Source organism: Scyliorhinus canicula, chromosome 11 (assembly GCF_902713615.1).
Source record: "Scyliorhinus canicula chromosome 11, sScyCan1.1, whole genome shotgun sequence".
In the NCBI taxonomy this organism is placed as follows: domain Eukaryota; kingdom Metazoa; phylum Chordata; class Chondrichthyes; order Carcharhiniformes; family Scyliorhinidae; genus Scyliorhinus; species Scyliorhinus canicula.
This window is the reverse complement of record NC_052156.1, coordinates 115,380,630-115,404,124: the sequence shown is the minus strand read 5'-3', so window position 1 is coordinate 115,404,124 and position 23,495 is coordinate 115,380,630. Positions and strand designations below refer to the sequence as shown.

At 43.8% G+C, this 23,495-nt stretch overlaps 1 protein-coding gene across 2 annotated transcripts in view; it reads left to right on the top strand.

The window, feature by feature from the left end:
• dera (deoxyribose-phosphate aldolase (putative)) overlaps positions 1 to 23,336 on the top strand; it is a 45,872-nt gene extending 22,536 nt beyond the window's left edge. The window contains exons 6-9 of one of the 2 annotated variants that reach the window (XM_038811129.1): positions 1,313 to 1,441; positions 18,094 to 18,206; positions 22,609 to 22,758; positions 22,919 to 23,336. In XM_038811129.1, the coding sequence (XP_038667057.1) occupies positions 1,313 to 1,441; positions 18,094 to 18,206; positions 22,609 to 22,758; positions 22,919 to 22,975 (449 nt within the window). In that variant the 3' untranslated portion in view covers positions 22,976 to 23,336. The remainder of the gene's footprint in view (positions 1 to 1,312; positions 1,442 to 18,093; positions 18,207 to 22,608; positions 22,759 to 22,918) is intronic. The other variant, XM_038811130.1, reaches the window with a different exon arrangement.
• Positions 23,337 to 23,495: the final 159 nt, after the last annotated feature.

The window sequence follows — 23,495 nt, the reverse complement described above, 5'->3', positions numbered from 1 at the left end:
ACATGGGGGGCGAAATTCTCTGACCCCATGCAGGGTCGGAGAATCGCCCGGGGCCACCGAGAATCCCGCTCCCGCCATGTCCAGAATTCTCCCACCCGCCAGAAGTCAGCGTGCCGCCAATCCCGCCGCCCGCCTTGGAGAATGGCTGGGGCCGGCGGGATGCAACCGATGTGCTGCCGTTATTCTCCGGCCCGAATGGGCCGAAGTCCCGCTGATGTGGCCACGGGTCACGTTGGCGTTAATCAAAGTAGGTATTTAATGGCGTCAACCAGTGCTGATGGTTGACGCCGTTCAGCGTGAAGGTGGGTGACAGGCCGGAGAGAGAGAGAGAACTGACAAACTGCGAGTGCCGGTGGGTTGGGGAGGGGGCGGGGGGGGGGAGGGGGGGGGGGGGGGGGGGGGGAAGAAGAAGAAGAAGAAGAAGAGAGAGAGAACTGACAAAGAGAGAGAGAACTGACAAACTGCGAGTGCCAGTGGGTTGGGGGGGAGGGGAAGAGAGAGAGAACTGACAAAATGCGAGTGCTGGTGGGTTGGGGGGGTGGGAAGACAGAGAGAACTGACAAACTGCGAGGGTTGGGGGGGTGGGAAGAGAGAGAGAACTGACAGAGAGAGAACTGACAAACTGCGAGTGCTGGTGGGTTGGGGGGGGAGGGTGGGAAGAGAGAGAGAACTGACAAAGAGAGAGAGAACTGACAAACTGCGAGGGCTGGTGGGTTGGGGGGGTGGGAAGAGAGAGAGAACTGACAAACTGCGAGTGCTGGTGGGTTGGGGGGGGGGGGGGAGGGTGGGAAGAGAGAGAGAACTGACAAAGAGAGAGAACTGACAAACTGCGGGTGCCGGTGGGTTGGGGAGGGCGGTAAAGAGAGAGAGAACTGACAAACTGCGAGTGCCAGTGGGTTGGGGGGGGGGCTCTTTATGTGATGTCTCGCCGGGCGGCGTTGATGAAGTCGCCCGACGTCAACCGACGCGCCACTTCTGCAGCGGGTGAAACCCACGTGAATTGCGTAACGCTGCTGCTGGCCCATTTGGGCCCGGAGAATACGCAATATTTTGAGGGGCCTGACGCCGGAGTCATCAGCGCCGTTTTTGGCCGCCGGTTCCGGGCATTGCGACGGACATCGGAGAATTTCGCCCATGGGAGTAGCATATCGGGGATAGCGCATTGGGGAAATTTGAGAGCATCCGACAAAGAGTAGGTATTTAAGATGATGTATTGGGAAAAGCACACTGGAAAACACGGGAGCAGTATAGTCATATGGTAAATAGTAATTTATTGTTTAGAGCTCTCAATATATATATATGGTGTTTCTAGAGCTGTACAAGGAAATTCAACAATGTCATGATGCCTGTGGAGAAGCCCACATGAAGACCATACTAGGAACAGGAGAATTGGGATCGTTGACAAACGTCTATAAGGCTAGTCTCGTAGCTATGATGGCAGGTAACTTCAAATTCTGTTTGCAGCCTTCCAAAAGTTTATATAAAGTTCAGTTAGTAGTATTGGTAGTACTCTTGCATTTTGAGTGTGAAGTTGTTGAATTCAAGCACACTATTCAAGGTTGGCAGTACAGTACAGAGGGAAGGTTACATTAGCGGAGATGTCAACTTTTGGGTGATAATTCAATAGGGCACAGTCTGGCTTTTCTGATGGTTGTAGAGCATGAAAGATCCTGTGGGTCTAATCAGAAATGAGTAAAACACTGTCCCAGATCTTTGAGTCTCCAAATGGTTGGAGACACGATGTACCCCTGGAAGATGCACTTTGGGACTCCTCGGACGGCTCAATGTATGGACTCTGTGGGAATTGCCTGGGACATTTGCAGTTTCAATGGGTAATTCCCCAACTCCCCAGAACCCTTCAAAAAAGTGTCCAACTCCGAGTTTGAATCAGAGACTTCGGATGGTTCCGACTTATTTACCTAGATAGTTACCCAGACAATGTTAGACAGAAAAAGCCTGGTCTAACACCCGAGTAGCTATGCGACTGACTACCCCACCATTCCTTTCCTGACCTAGCCTGTCTAGCCTCACCATGCGACCTAACAACCCCTCATGCCCTGACCCGACTACCCCTGACCTGCCCTACTCATCTGCTCCGTATTCATTTACTTCACCCAGCTTACCCACCCTACCTCTTCGCACATTTGTCTCCTCTGTAGCTTTTCAAAGAAGCTTTGGGACATTTAAATTCTTTTACTTACTTTTGGACTAAAGCAGCTCGTGCTGTAAAAAAGTGAGCATGGCTTCTGCACAGATTCTCTCTGCTTCTCTCTCCGAGACTTGCTACACTGAGTCAGTTCTGTAAGATCTTCCATCAGCAGATTGCTCAGAAAAATCTGAGGGAGATGAATGTGCATTTCTTTTGTCTGATCGTGGTCAGAAATATGGTTTATGACCCTGATTGGAGGATCTGGGCCACTGTCTAGTCACATCTCTTCAACTAACAGTGCCAGAATCAGATTATTGTGTTTGTATGATGCTGCTGTTCATTAATTGGTTGCACCGGACATAACCATTTGTGTAGCACATTGAGAACTTTCTGACTGTGCATATTAGTACTGTATTTCAGTTCTCTCTTCATTTCCTTACGATTTCATTGTTTGAGAAAAGTTGTTCCCAAGACCACTGCCACCCTTCATAAAAAGATGCAGTATATTGATTTGTTGGTGCGCTGTTATACTTGATCAAATCATATGATCATGACTGCGATGGTGTGAGGAGAACAAGCTCCGCGTCTTTGCTGAACTTTTTAGTGAAACGGAGCTTTCCCACAAGGAGTGAAGAGAAAATTATCAGGCTGGTCTCGTATCTCTTTGTAACTTGCTAACATGGCATTGCCAGGGGCTCAGGAGGATTTCTTGCATCTCTGACATTTTGCACAGAGGAAGGTGTGATTTTAAAATGAAAAGAAAGGGTGATGGAGAACGCACAGAAATTTCCATGAACTGTGTTGTCTAATGATAGCCTGGCCAAGCAGTGCGATGAAGCTCTAATATGTTTTGATACGTATCCATTCAGCCCATTGTGTCTGTATTGGCTCGTTGAAAGGGCAACCGATTTTCCCCAGCCCATTCCCCATAACCCTGCAGTTTTATTTCCTTTTCAACTGTATATCCAATTCCTTTCTGAAAGTTATCACTGAATCTACTTCGACCACCCTCTCGGGCTGTCAGAAATGCATTCCCCTCTTTTTTTCTCGTTAAATCTGTCTTCTGCCTGCCGGTCCTCTGCACAGTAGGAACAGTTTCTCCTTATTTACTCTTATCAAAACCATTCATAATTTTTAACACCACTACTAAATCTCAACAATACAGAATTATACAGCCTCCTCATACCGTGAGCTTTCTGACTTTCCTTGTGAGAAACTCAGTGGGGTGCGGTGGTAATGCTCTGGCGACCTGAATTCGAATACCACCATGACAGATATATGGATTTTGAATTAAAATATTTTTTTAAATCTGAAATTAAAAGTCTAATTGTCATAAAACCCACCTGGTTCACTAATGTTCACAATGGCCTTCCGTCATTTCGGGAAGGAAATCTGCTGTCCTTACCCGTTCTGGCCTACATGCAACTCCAGACCCACAGTAATGTGGTTGACTCTTTACGAAGCTCGCATCCCATGAAAGAATGTTAAATAATAATTAGGGTTAAATAACAATTAAATAATAATTAGGGTAGCTCGGTCACACAGTGGATAGCACTGTGCCTTCACAGTGCCAGAATCCCAGGTTCGATTCCCCGCTGGGTTACTGTCTGTGCGGAGACTGCACGTTCTTCACGTGTCTGCGTGGGTTTCCTCCGGGTACTCCGGTTTCCTCCCGCTGTCCAAAGACCTGCAGATTAAGTGGATTGGCCGTACTAAATTGCCCTGAGTGTCCAAAAAGGTTAGGAGGGGTTATTGCAGGGGTGGGCAAACTTTTCCGTGCAAGGGCCACATTCAGAAATTCACAATTCACAAAGGGCCGCATAGTATATTAAGTAAAATAATTACTTCACCCGGTTATGACTCTGGGCGCCTCATATAGAACATAGAACAGTACAGCACAGAACAGGCCCTTCGGCCCTCGACGTTGTGCCGAGCAATGATCACCCTACTCAAGTCAACGTATCCACCCTATACCAGTAAGTAACCCAACAGCCCCCCCACCCATTAACCTTTTAAAAAAAATTAAAAAAAAAAAAAAAAAAAATTTTAATTTTTTTTTTTTTTTTTTAATGACTTGGTGGGCCGCAGAAATACCTTTGGCGGGCCGCATGCGGCCCGCGGGCCGTAGTTTGCCCACCCCTGGGTTATTGGGTTACGGGGATAGGGTGGAAGTGAGGGCTTAAGTGAGTTGGTGCAGACTCAATGGGCTGAATGGCCTCCTTCTGCACAGTATGTTCTATAAATAAATGCCCAAAGTAGATGGCCGGTACTAAACTTGAGGGACAGTCACCCAATGCTGCACCTACCCGACTCCAGATAAGGCGTTGAGAACAATTATCAAACCTGCTCATTCAAGGGGTTCAAGGAATGACTAGACTTAATGAAAGAATGCAGAGAAATTGAAAATCTCTGTGCACGCTTCAATTACAGCTCACTCGAATTATTCTACCCATCATGACTGTGTCAATGACTTAGTCTCAATTCCCTTCTGCATAACATTTTCTTTTCTTTAAAGTATTTATCCACTTCACTTTTTGGAGGAAAGTAATGACATAATCCCAAACCTAAAAACAGCTGATACTGTTGTCTTTTTGTTTGAACCTGAAATGTGTTTGATACTGCATATCCCATCCTTCATGGAGAGTACTTAATCCATCGTTCCATCCATTGTTGAAACCCTTGTCTTGGCATCGTCCGACGTGACTGTTCAAACACTATGGGGAGGGTGCGCGAATAATCAGAGAAAATGTCAATTTGTCCAAAATTCCGCTAATTATATTCTATCCCACATTTAAGACTGACTGACTGATCCTTCCACCTTGTCCTTGCTAATCTACTCACATTGTATTTAAACAAAGAAATATTGTGGATTGCTGGAAACTCAAGTGGGTATCTGTGGAGAGTGAAACAGTTAACGTTTTAGGTCAATGGCCTTTCATGCAAGCTGGAAGAATTTGGAGATTTATCAAGACGGAAAAGGAGTGGGGGAGCAAGGAGTGTGAACAAGAACAAAAGTCTGTGATGTTATGGAGGGCAGGAGTGATTTAGAATCCTCATACCCTGTCGGATGCTGAATCCCCTCTCCCTCTGTCTTACTATTGACAGCAGATCCTCAGCTGCTTCAGTCTTATTCTCTGCAAACCCCCCATCTCAACCTTTATAAAATCTTCTCAAATTCAGTATTTCCAATCAAACCTCTAGTTACCTTTCCTAATTAATTTCTACCTCATTTGCTTTCCCTATATCTGTCAGCAAAGCTCCTTGGTATGTGCCTTTATTTCTTGCTGGAATCCCATGTGATAACAGCCTTCAGCATAATAATCTCTCCTAAACTCCCGCTTTGTTCTTCATTTTCATAAATTCTTGCCCTCTCGTTACTGACTCACCAACAAGTGGAAATAGCTTTTATTTAGTTTGTCCAAACCCCTCAAAATTTCAAACACTTCTATGAGCTGCTCTCATATCCCCTTTTCTGGAATTAGTAAGTCTCTTCTGTATCCTCTCCATGGTTTCATGCTAAAGTACAGCACCCAAAATTGGACAGAGTAACCCATAACTTCCTCGGGGTGGCAGTGAGTGTGGATTGCCACTCCATAGTGACTTACACATGCTTGAATTCCAAAGCGTCTGTCTCGCCCAACTTTCCGGACCCAGGCTGAATGAGACTGAAGAAACGAAGCGGGTCAGTAACTCCAGCAGTGACATAGAACATAGAACAGTACAGCACAGAACAGGCCCTTCGGCCCTCGATGTTGTGCCGAGCAATGATCACCCTACTCAAACCCACATATCCACCCTATACCCGTAACCCAACAACAGGTGAATTTAAAGGACCCATCGAAAGGGAGAAGGTACGTTTCTAAGGTAACTGAATGGGACGTGGGGGTAAGGATTGGGACATGGGCAGGGTGGTGTCTGGTCGGGTCAGGTCAAGGGAGTGGTTGGGCTGGTGTGGGGTTGAGCCCAATCGGGTTGGGGTCTGATTGGTGGGTGGGGTGCTCGATTGGGACGGGTGGGGTCTGGGTCAGGTGTGTGGAGGTGTACCGTGCGGCACTTGGTCTGGGTGTTTAAATAGATGCGCTGAAGTTAGAAGTGCTTTTTTTCCTTCTAACTCTGTCAGACTAACTATCGAGGTAAAACTGGCAGGACCATCCGAAGTTAGTGGTTTAACTCGCTTTGTCGGATGGTTCCCATCTTGGTGCAATTGTCCAAGGGAAGCTGGCCCTTCTGGACAATTGCTGGATAAACCATTACACAAATAAATTATAAATATATATACAGATTAATGAGGGAGGCAAGGGAGGAAATTGCTGGGGCCTCAAGGGAAATCTTTGTACCCTCAATGGCTACAGGTAAGGTATCAGTGGACTGGAGAATAACCAATGTTGTTCCTATGTTTAAGAAGGATAGCCGGGATAATCCAGGAATTATAGGCCGATGAGCCTTACAACAGTGGCATGGAAATTGTTGGAGAGGATTCTTAGGAAGAGGATTTACTCACATTTGGAAATAAATGGGCTTATTAGTGATAGGCATCATGGTTTTGTGAAGGGAAGGTCGTGTCTCACTAACTTAATCGATTTTTTCGAGGAAGTGACAAAGATGATTGAAGGAAGGGCAGTAGATGTTGTCTTCATGGACTTCATTAAAGCTTTTGACAAGGTCCCTCATGGCAGACTCGTACAAAAGGTGAAGTCACATGGGATCAGAGGTGTAATGGCAAGAATGATCCAGAACTAGATCGGTCATAGAAGACCGAGGGTAGCAGTGGAAGAGTGCTTTACTGAATGGAAGGATGTGACTAGTGGTGTTCCGCAGGGACCTTTATTGCTCATAGTATGGTGAGTTGTATCCAGAGAATCAATGGTTTCTCTTCCCACTTCTGCAATTAACTTCAAATGTCCTCCAAGGATCTACCCTTGGCCGTGTCATATTTTTTTCATCAACATGCTGTCCTACAGCAACACCACCTGGAAACTCAATGCCAGGTTCAATGTGTACACCTGACAAATTCCAGCTCAACCATACCACCATAGTTTGACCCTTCCACTATATAAGTATCATCAGACAACTTGTCTAACGTCCAGCACTGGATGAGCAGAAAAGCGCCCCAGCTAAATACTGGGAGGGCTGCAGCGTCTCCGCCACAAGCCGTGTTCCTTAGCCGCCGACTCCACACCTCTTTTTCCTGGAAACTGAAACAGATTCCTTGCAACCTTGGCATTGCCCTTGACCAAGAGATGAGCTTCTCACCACATCCACGCAATCAATAAGATTGCCAACCTCCACCTCCATTACTGGGCCTTACTCTACCCTTGTTCCTTTCCCTGTCCTCATCCATGCCTTTGTTACCTCGAGATTTGATTATTCCAGTGCCTTCCTGATCCGCCTCCCATCTTACACCCTTCTTGAATTTAACTCTTGTTGCCAATATCCCAACTCGCACAAAGTGCCTTTTACCCGTCAATCCCGCGCTCGCTTACCTGAATTTGCTCCGCCAAATTGAGCAAAGCCCCAGTTTTCAAAATTTTCACAACCCTCCTTGGCCTTGCTGATAATCTGTAACCTACTGCACCCGACAGTCCTCCACGGTAATAATAATCTTTATAAGTGTCACAAGTAGGCTTACATTAACACTGCAATGAAGTTACTGTGAAAAGCCCCTAGTCGCCACATTCCGGTGCCTGTTTGGGTACACCGAGGGAGAATTCAGGATGTCCAATTTACCCAACAAGCATGGGCGGAAGTCTCCACTCCCCACGTGGCGTGGGAGAATCGTGGGAGGGCCTCCCGACATTTTTCACGCCCCCCTGGCACCCCCAACGATTCTCTTCTCCAACCCCCCCCCCCCCAGCTCGGAAAAATCGCCGCTCGACGTTTTTCACGGCAAACGGCGATTCTCCGAGCCCGATGGGCCGAGCAGCCGGCCCTTCACGCCCGTTTCACCACGGCAGCAACCACACCTGGTCGCTGCATTCGTGAAACGGGCACCAGATGCCGTTTCGGGCATCTAGGTGCCCGATTGGCATGGGAGCACGACGACTGTGCTTGTGAGGGGACAGGCCCGTGATCGGTGCCCACCGATCGTCGGGCCAGCGTCCAAAACGGACGCATTCTTTCCCCTCCGCCGCCCGGCAAGATCAAGCCGCCACGTCTTGCCGGGCGGCTGAGGAGAAAGACGGCCACCGTTCGCGCCGTCTGCGCGATGAAGTCACCTGCGCATGCGCGGATTGGAACCGCGCATGCGCGGATGACCTCACAAATGCGCCGTTTTGCGCGTCATTTCCGGAGCGACGAGGTCGCGGCCGGGAAAGAGAGAGGCCCGCTCCTAGCCCCCCCGGGTGGGGGTGAATTAGGTGCGGGGAGCGGGCCCCGAGGCCATCGTGAACCTCGGCCTATTTCACGACGGCCATCCCGATTTTTATCGGGAGCGGAGAATACCGCCCCATGTCTTTCGGGACTTGTGGGAGGAAACAGGAGCACCCAAAGGGAAGCCACGCAGACACGGGGAGATCGTGCCGACTCCGCACAGACAGTGACCCAAGCTGGGAATCGAACCTGGGACCCTGGGTGTGAAGCAACAGTGCTAATCACTGTGCTACCATGGTGCCCTGGATAGCTTGCTTGATAATTCAGTGTGGAGTGCCTTGAAATATTTTACTAACTATTCGGTACCTGTAGAAATTGCAATAACAATACCATATTCAAATGTGAACTAAAAGATTTTTATATTAGCTTTCAGTTTGGGGGCACCATGCATCTCAGCCAGTGTTTAAATGTGTCAAGTAATCATACTTCAGCTCAGCAATTTTTAAATTTTGCTGTAGGTGGTGCTGTTACTCGTGTTTTTCTAATTTGAAAGTTCGAACTCGATGTTACCATCAGGAATGTATAGATATGGATTGTACGCATTTTGTGTAATCCAACATTTGGCCAATTAGCGCACTTATTTTCTCACTCATCTGAGGTAACTGTCACTACACCACCCGCCTTGTATCCTCATCTATTATATTTAACTTTGTAAGCAAAAAACGCGGGAAGATGTTCTGACCGCAAGGTTCCTTCACTGCACATTCTGAGATGGCCAGCTGCAGACACTTTGCCGAGGTATATGTCTTGTGCCGACTGCAACCTGAATAAAAATGGTGGAGTCCTGTGATGGCCAGCTGCCAACGCTTGCCATTTTTTCACGGTAGGCTAGTCAGTCAGTCTGAGTAGAATGCCAAACCTGTGCTTCAGAAACCCAGTAGCACTAATATAACATAAAAGCAAAGGTGACCTTGGGTAACCTTCCCTCTTGGGATTGACCCCTCTCAAACAAAAAATCTTAACCTCTGATTCAGATGCACTTCCAAGATTGTGTGACACCACTTGAAAAGGATCAGGGAGGTTTCGCCAATTTCTCAGCCAGCATTTATCCTTTAGCCAGTAGCACAAAAAGCCAGTAGCACAAAAACAGACTATCCGGTAGTTTATCTTATTTGTATTTTATGGTCTTGCGGACTGCAAGTTGGCTGCTGCATTTGACTTCAGTCACTGCACATCAACAAATTATTGCCTATAAAGTGCTTTGGGATTTCCTGAGGGCCTGAAGAGGGGCACTATAAAAGCAAGGTCCTCATTTCTTTCTTACACGAGTGCCATATTCAGCACCGGCTCTCTCAAGAGAAACTTGAGAGCCAGATTCAGTTCTCTTGCTCTCGAGCAACCATCCCAAGCCACAACCCCGCCAGTAAAACCTGTTCAGTGCTAAAACTGTACAATTTGTGTTTTTTAAATTGTTTTTTAAAATTTTCATCCAGTAATTTAGTTTCACTTTATTACACTCTTGTCATGTATGTCTGCAGCCATTTCTGACCGTCGAACACATCCTGTGCAGATGAACAAATGGGCTTTAATTTTTTTGTGTGGCAAGCAAACAAATTGAACAGAAGATAAAACCGCTGTGGAGGAAAAATCATATTATAATTGGCCTTGCTTGAGAAGAATTGCTTTTCCTAAATTTCCTTAAAATTGACTTAATAGCTCTGAAGAGTACATTACAATTCAACTTTTAGGAAAAATCACTTTTGCATTGGTACGTGCTTGCTCGCGATATGTAACTTCGTACAATAATTAATTAAAATGCAAGTAGAACTCATTTAATGTGATTGTGGGTGAGCTGGAGTGAAACCTTCATCCTTCTACATAGAACAAAGAACATTACAGCACAGGAAAAAACCCTTCGGCCCACTAAGCCTGCGTTGATCCAGATTCGTTACTTAGACCTACTTCTTATTCCCCAAACAATCTGTATTCCTCCATTCCCTGCCCATTCATGTGTCTTATCAAGATACATCTTAAATTTGCTATCGTGCCTGCCTCCACCACCTCCACTGACGACGTGTTCCAGGCACCTACCACCCCCCACAAATCCCTTAAATTTTACCCCTGTGCCCTCTTGTAATTGAGTCAGCCTTCCTGGGGAAAAGCATGTGATTATTCACCCTGTCTATATCTCTTGTAATTTTGTACACCTCAATCAGGTCTCCCCTCAGTCTTTCTAACAAAAACAGTCCGAGTTTAGTCAACCTCTCCTCATTATTAACACCCTCCAGACCAGGCATCATCCTGGTAAACCTCCTTTTCATTCTCACCAAAGCATCCATGTACTCAGGTAGTGTGGTACCAGACACGCTCACAATATTCTAAATGTGGCCTGACTCAAGTTTCATATAAGTGTAACGTGACCTGCCAACTCGTGTACTGAATATCCCAGCCGATGAGGGTAAGCGTGCTGTGTGCCTTCTTGACCAACTTATCCACCTGCATTGCCACTTTCATGGAACTACGGACCTGAATGCCCAGTTCCCTCTATGTCAATGCTCCTAAGAGTTGCGCCATTTACTGTATAATTCACACCTGAGTAAATGTCTTCGCCACACACTGAATGTTTAATGCTGCCATCAGAATGAAGACAGAGGGCTCACAGATCTTTCTCATTTAAGATTTTTCTTCCAAAATCATTATGATGTGCTTAGTTTCTACCGCATTGCAAAGATGGATACGTTTAGCACTTGTGCACTAACACGCTTTGCTTTTAGCCAGACAACATCAGTATCTTATTGTGGTTTGCACAGACATTGATGTATTCTTTCTGCGTTGTTCAGTTGAGGCATTTGGAACACTCTAATTGCATTCTCATGTCAAACTAACATTAGGTCCCTCAACTGAGAAGATGAAGATACTCAACTGAATGGCTATTTTACATTTTCCCATGGTGCAACATCTTCTATAGCCAGGGTGCATCATTCTAATAAAAGCGTGTTCACAATAGGTCAGGCATTATCTGCAAATAGAAAATATAGGTTTGTATTTCGGGTGTGCCTCTTTTTCAGAACCGAAAAGCAAACAAACAGCTGAGTAAGATTTGAAACTGTAGGCAAAGGGTACACTCCCTAAAAGTTTTTAATCCATGTTTTCTCTTTGGAGATGTTGACCTGGATGTTTTCAGCATTTTCTGAGCTTATTTTGGATTTTCATCATTTTTTTTTTCTATTCTGGATTCCTATTCCTGCCAACACGTTTTGCAGGCCAAGACTCCAAATTGTTCTTTCTTTGGGACTTTTGCGATTTCATTCCAAAGCTCTGGCATCAGGGAATAAGAATGACATAGCCTCAACCTTATTGTGCGTCATGGATTCGAACCATTCAGTTGAATTTGAGTGGATTGGAGGGAGTGTACTCTCTAATTTAATAATTTATATTATTAAATTATAATAATTTAAATTTCATGGACGGGAAGGGCTGCTCAGATCTTGTTCATAAAACTTGCTATGCACGCTGTGCAGACCAAAAGCCTACATTTGCAAAGTTTGATATGACGGAGGCAGCATGATTGTTTACCAGAGTGTAGTAATCTCAATTTTGGATTTCTAACCATCTAGCCTAGAGTTGAATCAGTTAGCTAGTTGGTCTTAATTGCATCCTGCATTATCTTGTAAACCATTAAAACCGTGTGACATCGAGATTCTTCTTTGCTCTTTTGAATAAGTCTCTTCTTCCTCCATCCCTCCGCACGCATGCACACACACACACACACACACACACACACACACACACACTGCTTCCACATCCCCCAGTACTGTTAAACGGGATAGTTCTCATTTGCGGAAACTTGTTCTTTCCAGTAATATGAAAGCCGAACCACGTGTTTTGGTCATCAGTTATGAAACACAAAGCTAATCCTCAAAGAACTGAAATATAATTTCTGTCTTTTATTATAATTGGAGATAAAGCTGATTATAACTAATTGCATACTGATCTACTTTGAAAATTAATTTAACACTTTTTTTTTCCCCCCCAAATAATAGATCCTTATAGTCTGGTCTTTCCTCATTAAATCATCTGTGACTTAGAATTTTAAAATTAGAGTAATAATTTGATACATTAATCTTTGGAGTCAGTAATTTTATATCACTCTTCACATAGTCTTTTAGTTTGCAAATGAATAGTGCTTTAATTCTAGAAAATGTATTTAAAAAGCATTAGCCATTACGCGATAATTAAGAAAGATGAGTACAAAGGAAATAACACATAGAACATTTCTTTAATGAACTGAAAAATGTTAATCTTGTCCTGTTTAGTGATGAGGTGCAGAATTGCATCAAAAGCCCTTGGAGAATTGAAGCAAATGAATTTAGCAGTGGATGTAATTAAGACACATTGTGTAGTATGGAGAATAAGAATGTTATCTATCTTTTTCATCAAAAGCTGATTATTAAATGTCAAAAGGGAAAAAAAACCTGATTATAGACTCTAAAAGATGAATTTGCCTGTGTAAAAAATGAAGAATAAAGTCTACAGAAGCAACATAAAAAGTGATCCTATATTTTTCAATTGAAAAGCCCGACAAAAGAATCTTATTTTAACAGGAATTTTCATTTATGTTTTGAAATATTACATTTGGATTCTGTAAGAGATGGAAATGAAATGCAAGCAATTGTATTATTGCTTATAATTGGGGGTGCAAAATTGCTATTTTAGATTGTGTATGTTTTTCAGTGCATCTTAAAAGGATTCCTCTCATTTGCATATGTCTCTCCTACCTAGACTAATAGTATGGAAGGATTTGATCTTGACTGCTTGACATTTTGCTTTTCTACTTTGCATGCGTTGCTCTGAAACAGTGCCTAAGTCGACAGGCGTGGGGGGAAACCACTATTCGGGTATATTGATCACTACAGATCAAGGTGTAGTCAAGACATTCAGTCCACATACTTTACAAAAAAATAAAGTTAGAGTACCCACCTACTTTTTTTCCAATTAGGGGCAATTTAGTAGCCAATCTACCTAACCTGCACATTTTTGTCTTGTTGGGGCAAATGTGCAAACTCCACACAGTGACCTAGCGCCGGGATCAAACCCGGGTCCTCAGCGCCGTAGGCAGCAGTGCTAAACACTGCGCCACCATGCTGCCCCACAGTCCACATACTTAACGTATACTTCTAAGTTTAAATTTCATAAGTATGTGCCAGTGGGAAGGAGTTTCAGCCACAACAGGCATTGAAGAAAATCCTGGGCTTGTCCATGGTTTTTTGTTGCTCGCTGACAGTGGATGAGATTTCATCTCACCTGAGAGACTTCTAAAATTTCCCTCGTAGCATCAGCTCAAGGCAGAGTCATACAAGTAACCCTTCTCTATCTTTTGTACCGGAGGTATTCAAGAGTTTCTTACTCTTAGTTCTTCTTCTTTTAGGTTCTGGAATTTATTAGAGTGACCCACACAGCGTTACTATTCTTTTGTGTACTAATTTGTATTTAACTATTGTAAGGTGGTGTACATGTATTAGACTTTAATTACAAGGTCCTGGAAATCATTTGTTCGTCCAGCACTGTACAAAGGTTTAGACTGTTATCAAAAGGGAGATGATCACAGATATTGTCTCTTTAAGAATTTTTCACTGGCAGTAGTTTTCATGTGATCTTGATTTCCTGCTTGTGTCACTTGCTCCTATTGTCCACACAAGTATATCGAAATAAAAAGCTCTTTGTAGCATCTGGTTAGAATCTCATCAAGTTAATTTGTGGCCAAGCCCCAATCATTTTACTTTGACAGCATTATTCCGTAGAGATCGTGCCCAAATATTTAAAGCTTGAGTTGGCAGCCAGTGTGACCTCCCTCCCTCCTATGGAGGGACAGTCTGGTGGACCGCATCCACTGGTGTGGCGACTGCTTGGGAACACAAGCCCTCAACACCAGCTGAATTCTTACCTTCCACACACTGACATATGCTCCCTTTTGAACAGATGGCTTCTTGTGACCTCGGGTTTCTTGCACTAAAAACTGTCACTTTGCGCTCATTTCTGCATGCTGAGTAAATGAGTTTCACTCTCTAGTGGGGGATCCAATAGCATATTGCACTTGGAACTTGGAAAGGGCTGTTTTAGGACATTGTCCAAAACGGCTTGCCTGAAATATAATTTCTCAAAATATTATGTCTCCAGAAATGGCGTGTGTGGATTTTCCCGGAACTTTGTTTTGCTCAGGTTGAAACGATTCCACAGTGCTAATAGTTTGAGAGACTCTGCTCTGTTACCGTTCCAGGATCCCATTTGTTTATATTTTAAATAAACCTTTTGACAGTAGTACTTATCCTTCATCTTTGTTTATTTTAGTCAGCATACAAATAGAAGAGGCCCTTTGGTCCATCATCTCTGCACTAACAAAACTACACTAAATCCACACTAATCCCACTTTCCCGCACTTGGCCCATAGCCTTGAATGTTATGACGTTTCAAGTGCTCGTCCATGTATGATAGATGATAGATGCGGGCAGGTTGTTTCCACTAGTGGGTGAAAGCAGAACTAGGGGGCATAGCCTCAAAATAAGGGGAAGTAGATTTAGGACTGAGTTTAGGAGGAACTTCTTCACCCAAAGGGTTGTGAATCTATGGAATTCCTTGCCCAGTGAAGCAGTTGAGGCTCCTTCATTCAATGTTTTTAAGGTAAAGATAGATAGTTTTTTGAAGAATAAAGAGATTAAGGGTTATGGTGTTCAGGCCAGAAAGTGGAGCTGAATCCACAAAAGATCAGCCATGATCTCATTGAATGGCGGAGCAGGTTCGAGGGGCCAGATCACCTACTCCTGCTCCTAGTTCTTATGTTCTGATTTTCTTATGTACCTTTTGTTTGAAGGTTGCGAGGTATACTCTACTACCCTCCCAGACAGTGCATTCCAGATTCCCACCACCCTCTGGGAGAAAAGATAATTTCCTCAAACCCGCTCCACTTCCTGCCCCTCACTGTAAAATTATGCCCTCTCATTATTGACCCTTTAACTAAGGTGAACAGCTGCTTCCTATCCACCCTGTCCATACCCCTCAATCTTATGCACCTCAATCGGGTCCTGCCTCAGCCTTCTCTGCTTAAAGAAAACAACCCAAGCCTATCCAGCCTTTCTCCGTTGCTCAAATGCTCCATCCCAGGTAACATCCTGGTGAATCTCCTCCACCTTTTCCAGTGCAATCTCATCGTTCCTACAATGAAGAGCACAGAACTGCTCACAGTTCTCCAACCGTGGTCTAACCAAAGTATTGTGCAGCTCTAACATGAAATAACCTCCCTGCTCTTATAATCTGTGCCACGCGTATCCTGTATGCCTTCTTAACTATCCTATATACCCAAAAAATTAACCTGTCCTCCTGCCGTCAGGGATCTGTGGACCAGCACCTCAAAATCCCTTTGTTCCTGAGATCCTAGAGTCCTGCCATTCATGAGTGCTCCCTTGTCTTTGTACTCTTTCCAAAGTGCATCGCCTCACACTTTTCAGGGTTAAATACCATCTGCCACTGATGTGCCCATCTGACCAACCCGTCCAAGTCTTCCTGCAACCTAAGACCACCTTCCTCACTAACCACCTTACAAATCTTTGCGTCATCCACAAACTTATCATTTCCCCCCGCCACCCGCATTCTCATTTAGATTGCTTTTTTAATTTATATCACGAACAATAAGGGACCCAACACTGATCTCTGTGGTACACCACTGGACACCGGCCTCCAGTCACACAAACAACCTTCTACCACCACCCTCTGTCTACTACCACTAAGCTAGTTTTGGATCAAATTTGTCAAGTTCCCCTGGATCCCATGTGTTTTTACCTTTATCAGTTTCCCATGTGGGATGTTGTCAAAGGCTTTGCTGAAATGCTGAAATCCATATAAACTATGACAACTCCACCCTCCTCTACACACCCGATCACGTCCTCGAAAAATTCATTCAAAGTTGTTGGACATAACCTTCCTCTGACAAAGCCATGCCGATTATCTCTGATCAAACTTTGCCTCTCCAATTGGAGATAAATTCTCACCTTCAGACTTTTCTCCAATAATTTCCCTGCCATTGATGGGAGACTCACTGGTCTGCAATTCACTGGTTTATATCTACCAGCTTTGTTGAAACGTGGAACCACGTTAGCTGTCCTTCAATCCTATGAGCTACCTCTGAAGAGTAGCTTAATTTGGGACTGATATAAATCAGTCACACTGCAGTGCTCCATTGCCATGAAATGTAGTGTCCTGTCTGCATAAAAGAAACAACTTGTTATTTGTCAGTGTGTCCAGTTGTGCAAGTGCAGTCAGCTCTGTAGATGAAGAGGGCAGCATGGTGGCGCAGTGGTTTAGAACTGCGGCCTTAGGGCACTGAGGTCCCAGGTTCAATCCCAGCTGGAGTTTGCACATTCTCACTGTGTTTGTGTGGGTTTCGCCCCCACAACCCAAAAGATGTGGAGGTTAGGTGGATTGGTCACGCTAAATTGCCCCTTAATTGGAAAAAAATGAATTGGGTATTCAAAATTTTTTTTTTTTAAAAAAAGCTCTGTAGATGAATATTGCAGTGAATTTACACACCACAATATCCCACAGCAAGTGACTATTCAATCCATTTTATGGTGGGGTTAGTTGAACGACCGACTGGCTCTCAGCTCCGCTTCACCACAACCAAAGAAATATCCTTTCATCTTGATTACTTTTGCTATTTTACAATTGGAACCTCAATCTGACATTGCAACATTAGTTTGGAAATTCTTAGTTAGACATGGCAGTCAGGGCCTTAATTTAACCTCTCATATGAATGATGTACCTCCAGCATAGTACTGAGCAAATGTGTTACTGTTGCACTGGGCAGCATTGTGGCACAGTGATTAGCACTGCTGCCTCACAGCGCCGTGAACCCGAGTTCAATTTTGGCCTTGGGTGACTGTTCGTGTGCACGTTTTCCCCGTGTCTAAGTGGGTTTCCACCGTGTGCTCCGGTTTCCTCCCACAGTCTAAAGATGTGCAGGTTAGGTGGATTGGCCATGCTAAATTGCCACTTAGTGTCCAGGGATGTACAGGTTAGGTGGGGGAGTGGGCCTGGATAGGGCGCTTTTTCAGAGGGTCTGTGCAGACTCGATGGACCGAATAGCCTCCTTTTGCACTGTCGGGATTCTGTGATACTTGGATTGTTTGCTCCAATCATAGTTGGCTTGAACACAAACCTTTGACTTACTTAAGAGTTGCTACCAACTGACCATGATGATATCCCTTAATTCTTTCTTCTTCCTCCTTTTAGTCTTTGGCTTTTGAGATTATCTGCACGTGAACTTTTACTCCTAGTTTATATTCACTACATTCCTACTTGATATGCTTGCTATTTCTACATTGCTGTTCGTTTTTCTTTTACAGTTTTCTTGGGTTTCTTTTTTCGGCAGTCTCCTGTAGAATTCTTGTAGAAAATTAGCAATCTTTATCACATGTGACCTTATTGAAGTATTATTTAACTGCACATTTTTTCATTGCTGTGGGGAAACCATTTCTGTAGCCGAGAATTTCCGCTTTTGTTCAATGGTTTACATCTGAGTGATAAGATGGTGGCTTTCTATTTTTATTCACACCATTTTAAATGTTGCTAATCTTTTTTTTTAGGTTCTGATTTTATTAAAACCTCTACAGGAAAAGAAGGGGTGAATGCAACGTTCCCCGTTGCCCTAGTGATGGTGCGGGCCATCAGAGACTACTACTGTAGGATCGGTTACAAGGTACACCACAATTGGGAAATATTTTGGAGGGGAATTTCTAATATTCACGATTGTTCAGCATGATTCCAAGTGATTTTTCAAATTTGTTTTTAGAAGAATAATTTGTTTGCCTAAAAGTATAAGCAGATTGCAATGAACGAAAGCAGTGAAGATCTGCATTTTCCTAAAAATCACAGTTGGCAACGATTTGCTTGGATTGAAAGAATGGATTGATATCTCCAGACACGGGTATTCAGACCTGTGTGAAAGATGCAGAAAAATAGTTTTCTATTCTGGTTTCATTGAAAGATCAAGGACCCCTTTTAGATGAGCTTGGAAGTTGATTGGACCAAAAACAGCTTGTAAAGTTGCAGGATGAAAGTGCAGTTCTACCAAAAATTCAGCTATGGTGTTACAGAGCAACAGAACAACACAAGTCAAATTTGTATACAATTAGTAATGCAATTGCTTGCTTGGAGCTTGTACACTTTACTCGTGTGGGGCTGTACATACTCCATGCTTCGCGCTGCTTTTGCCAGGAAATGTCAAATTGTGCAGCCCCATATCCAATCCATTCCGAAGAACGCAGTAAATTGTTTTAAACATGCAAATAAGTGATCACCTTTCCAGGAGCCCCCAATGTTTTCTTAGTTAAAAAGATTGCAGGCTCTTCATTGTTTTGCTGTGTAGATTTGCTTACCTGTCACTTCTCTAAAGATAGTGCTTGAATTTCTGCTCCATTGCGTTGTTTATTTTCAATGCAACTCACTCCAATGATTACAGAATTTTAAACGCAAATATTTCAGCGCTGATCGAGTTTCCGTGATTTTTGTTGTACTAGTTTACAATACAAAATTGAGCTGGAAGTAGGACTCATCCACAGAACTGACTATGCCACCAGGATGAATTACAGTCATTGGGAATTTCTGCTAACTGAGCCTGTTTGTGGGCCCATGAGGAAGCTATTTAGAAAGAAAAACTAAGCTGTATTTTTTGGGTGCAAAATTACTAATGGTATGGTATTGGAGCTAGTTACCTTTCGGGAGTTGGAACTTCTCTGTCAGTTCCTCCAAGGTTGTCACTCTGCCATCCACATGCATGTCCCTGGCCCTCAACTCCCCATCTTCCCTTCTCTAAGTCTTGTATGTGCCGTTCATTCCGGTATGATAAATCAATGGTTATTACAAATGGGAGTTGAGACAGTCATGCCTCTCAGCTTGATTCCAGGCTTTTAGTGACACTATCACCAAGTGTTTGGCCAAGGAGAATGGAAGTGGGGCAGTGACCAGCCCGTACACAAGAAGCTTCTTCTATCTGCACCCATTCTGACTCTGGCTCCCCCAGACAACCCCGCACTCTTTCCACGTTTGCTGCCCAGTAGTAGTGTAGTAGGTTTGGCAGTGCCAGACCACCACCACCAGCCGTCAGCTGTCAGCCTTTGACAAACCCGGTTTGAACTTCCGCAATCAGTTCTGGCAAGTCGCTCTCTAGTTGTCTTGCCAGAACGTTTGCAAGAACTTTGGGTGAGTGTTCAGGAGGAGAGAGGTCTATATGTTTTTCTATATCTTTGTCTTTCATCGGAATCCGTGAGATTGAAGCCTGAGCCAGCGGCAAGACCCCCTCGACAAAGACTCATTGAACATCTCCAGCAGGTGTGGGACCAGCACTGCTGCAAACCTTTTGTAGAAGTCCACTGGGAGCCCATCAGATTCTGGCACCTTCCCGGATTGCATGGAGTTGATGCACTGCATGACCACCTCTAAACCCAATAATGCTTCCAGTCCCTACTCTTTTTCCTCCCCCATAACTCGGAAGATCGGCCCATACAGGAACTGCTTCATCCCAGAGTCCTCCTCCGGGGGCTCGCTTGTGTACAGTCCCCGGTAGAAGGTTGCAAAGGCTCCATTGATCTCCTCTGGAGTTGTGACCACCCGTTTCCCCTTGTCCCTAATCTGTGTAATGTGCGGCCGCCTGCTTCCTCAGCTGGTGGACCAGAGGTGACTGGCCTTTTCTCCATATTTGTAGAAGGTCCCCTGTGTCTGGCGGAGCTGGTTAACTGCTTTCCGATTGAGATCAACTCATGGGCCCTGTCTACTATCCTCTCCCCCTTGACCACTTTTTTTCAGCTGCATTCTTCAAATACTGCCCACTAGCATTGGTTTGTGGCAGATTTTCTGTTCACTGCGATGCAAATAAGTTTGAGGGGAAACTCCAGGAAAGAAAACACTTTGCAAAACCTGTGTAATTTGTGCATACATTGCCAATTGCATGTTAAATGTGCTTGTGTCTTCAGCTATTAATGTAGTAACATTTTTTAACTTTGCGTTTCTTTTAAAAATACACCTTTTTCCAGATGCTATTGCTGCAAAAATATTTAATAATTACATATTTCTTTGCGGAACTCTTGTGGTTTCCTTCCGTTTGTATAATAGTTATTAATTTTGTAGATATTGGAATAATAACAAAAGGGCCAATTCTATTTTTTTATTTTAATGACCAGTAACGCCAACCAGCACAGTGTTCAGTGCTTGCTTTTTGTACTTGTATTTCGGGCTCCTTGTTATGTGCTACTGTTGAAATTTTAGCTGCCTAGTGCATTGTTGCATTGAGCCGCTTGAAAATTTTTGTGAGATTCAAATCAATTGTGATTAATTAATCCAACCCACGCTATTCTATTAGTCAAATGGTTTGCATATCTAATACATACTTCCTGCAACAGCATAGAGTTTAAATTAAAATTGTGACATTTCATATTTGCTCTGCTAACTCTTGGATAATTCTTCATTAACAATCTTTTGCATTTGGCCTCAGTGCTGCCATTTTCACTTTCTTCAGGCTAAGGGAACTGCAGCAGTGAATTCTGACTGCCTGACCAAGCTTCATAGCAGATTCATTGTCATTTATCTGGCTGGAAGGCGATGGAGTCAGTTGCAATAGATATTCAATTTTTAGTCAGCTAGTCATGTAGAAGTTACTTTACAATAGATATAGATATTTCCTGTATCAATCCTGGATGTGATGGTGTTGGAATGGTCTAGATCATGAGAGGAAGATGTATAGTTCAACGCAATACTTTCACATTATAATAATCATCTTATATAAATAGGCATTGCTGGTAAACAGTTAGAGTAAGGGCACAGCAGCACAAAGACTATTAAACTGGTTACAAAAGCTGATTGATTCAACAATCAGTATTTTGAACAATCTCCTTTTATAGCATCCAATTTTATTCAGAAAGAAAGGTGTAAGCTTTAAATAAGTGTAGTTATCTTTCACCTGCCTAAAACTGAAAGATTTTTTAAACGTGTTTCAATTTACATTGACAAATCTTTTCTTGAAAACTTCACATCAGTTGTATTCTGACAGTCGGATGCAACTCAGTGATATGTTTTATTGGTAAAATGTAAGTTGATTCATTGTGCCCAAGAGTTAGAGTCTAGCCGACAATTGCCAACAATCATAACTTTCCAGGTTAAGTTAGATGAAGACAGCCGGGGCATGGAGGGGAGAGATGGACTGGGGGGGGGGGGGGGGGGGGGGGGGGGGGGGGGGTGGCTAACCCCGAGGAGGGAGGGGCGAACCACGGGGGTGGGGGGGGGGAAAGACAGCTAAACCTGGGGAGAGGGAGGCGCACCGTGGAGGGGGGAAGAGAAGGGCCGGCGGGGTGGGGCGGGGGCAGGGAAGCGGGAGCCGGAGGAAGGGCACGGGATGCCAAAACGTGCATGACACCTCCAGGAGCGGGGAACGAGGAAAATGGAGATGGAGGACGGGAGTGGCGGCAGAAGCGGGGGCGAGCGTGGGACGGCAGCGAGACCCGTCCGGGAGGGGCGGACGACAACAACACACAGCACAGCCAAATATCGCACACTGTGATTTTCTCCCCGGCACCCAAATGCCCCCCCCCCCCCCCCCCCCCCCCCCCCCCCCCCCCCGCAGGCAGTCGCCTACTTACGTGGTGTGGGTAATTTTGCCAGATTTACAGAGCTGCCGCTGTCGAGCTGGTGCACAATACCCCACCAGTTATTCTATTTCATATTTTTTTTTTTTAATGTTGGGGTGTGCCCTTCTCCTCTAAATATGTGTATATATATATATATATATATATGTTTCTTATTCTGTGTACATAACAGTAATTATACCTTGTTCAAAAACCCAATCAAAACATTTATTAAAAAAGAAACTTCAGCAGCAACCCGGGGGGGGGGGGGGGCTACGGGTTTGTTATGGGGGTTTGTTCTCATGGTTTTATGCTTATTTCTTTTTCTTGTTAATTTATTTTTTTTGTATTGGAGGGGAGGGGTTACTGTTTTTCTCTGTTGTGATAAAATTTGTTGTTGAAAATTTGAATAAAAATTATTTCAAAAAAAAAGTTAGATGAAGACTGAAGATGAAGCTCCATAAACATTGTATTCTCTTTTTGCAGGTTGGGTTTAAGCCAGCAGGTGGTATCCGCAGTGCGAAGGATGCATTGACCTGGTTGTCACTAATCAAAGAAGAGCTGGGCAACAACTGGCTAAAGCCAGAATTGTTCCGACTGGGTGCTAGCACTTTACTTTCTGACATTGAAAGACAGGTTAGAATTCCAAAAGCAAACCTTTGTTGTTCCTCCTAAGTTATACTTGCATAAATTTGTTTTGGTAATTGCTTCTAAATACTGAGAATTTTTTTCAAAATGTGTAGACCTGAGAATCTGCTGTTTCTAAATATATTGAATTCTATTTGATTTTCTTCAGATCTATCATCACGTGACAGGAAGGTACGCAGCAGCTCATGAATTGCCAATGGCTTAAAAGTGTACGTGTAACTACCAGCCCAGGAAATGTGTGTGGGGAACTTTTGCTGGAATTTTAAAAGTAGACATGTTTTTCCTTTTCTAATCAGACAGATCCAACTTTATAATTTTTTTACCTCAACTCCAATAGTTTTCATATTCTGAATATATAACGTTTGAGTTAAAATATAAATGTGTAAAATATAATTTGAATCTGGAGAAATTCATAATTTTATGTTGGTTTTTATATTAAAAGTATTAAAATTGAGTTCCTTTTGAGAATGTAAAAACGATGGCATAAGTTTCTTTGTGTCTCTACTTGAAATGCTATTTATTGCAAATCATCCTGTTGAATAAAATATAGTTTTATTTGGTCTGCACTACACAATAAATTCTGTGATCTCATGTTGCCAGTGGAGAACCTTCCTCTCATTCAGACAGCAATGTGGGGCTACAACATTGGAATTTGAACCCTGATCACTCACTCCCATCAAGAAGGGCTGTCTGCTAGGAGTACATGATCATTTAATTTACCTTAA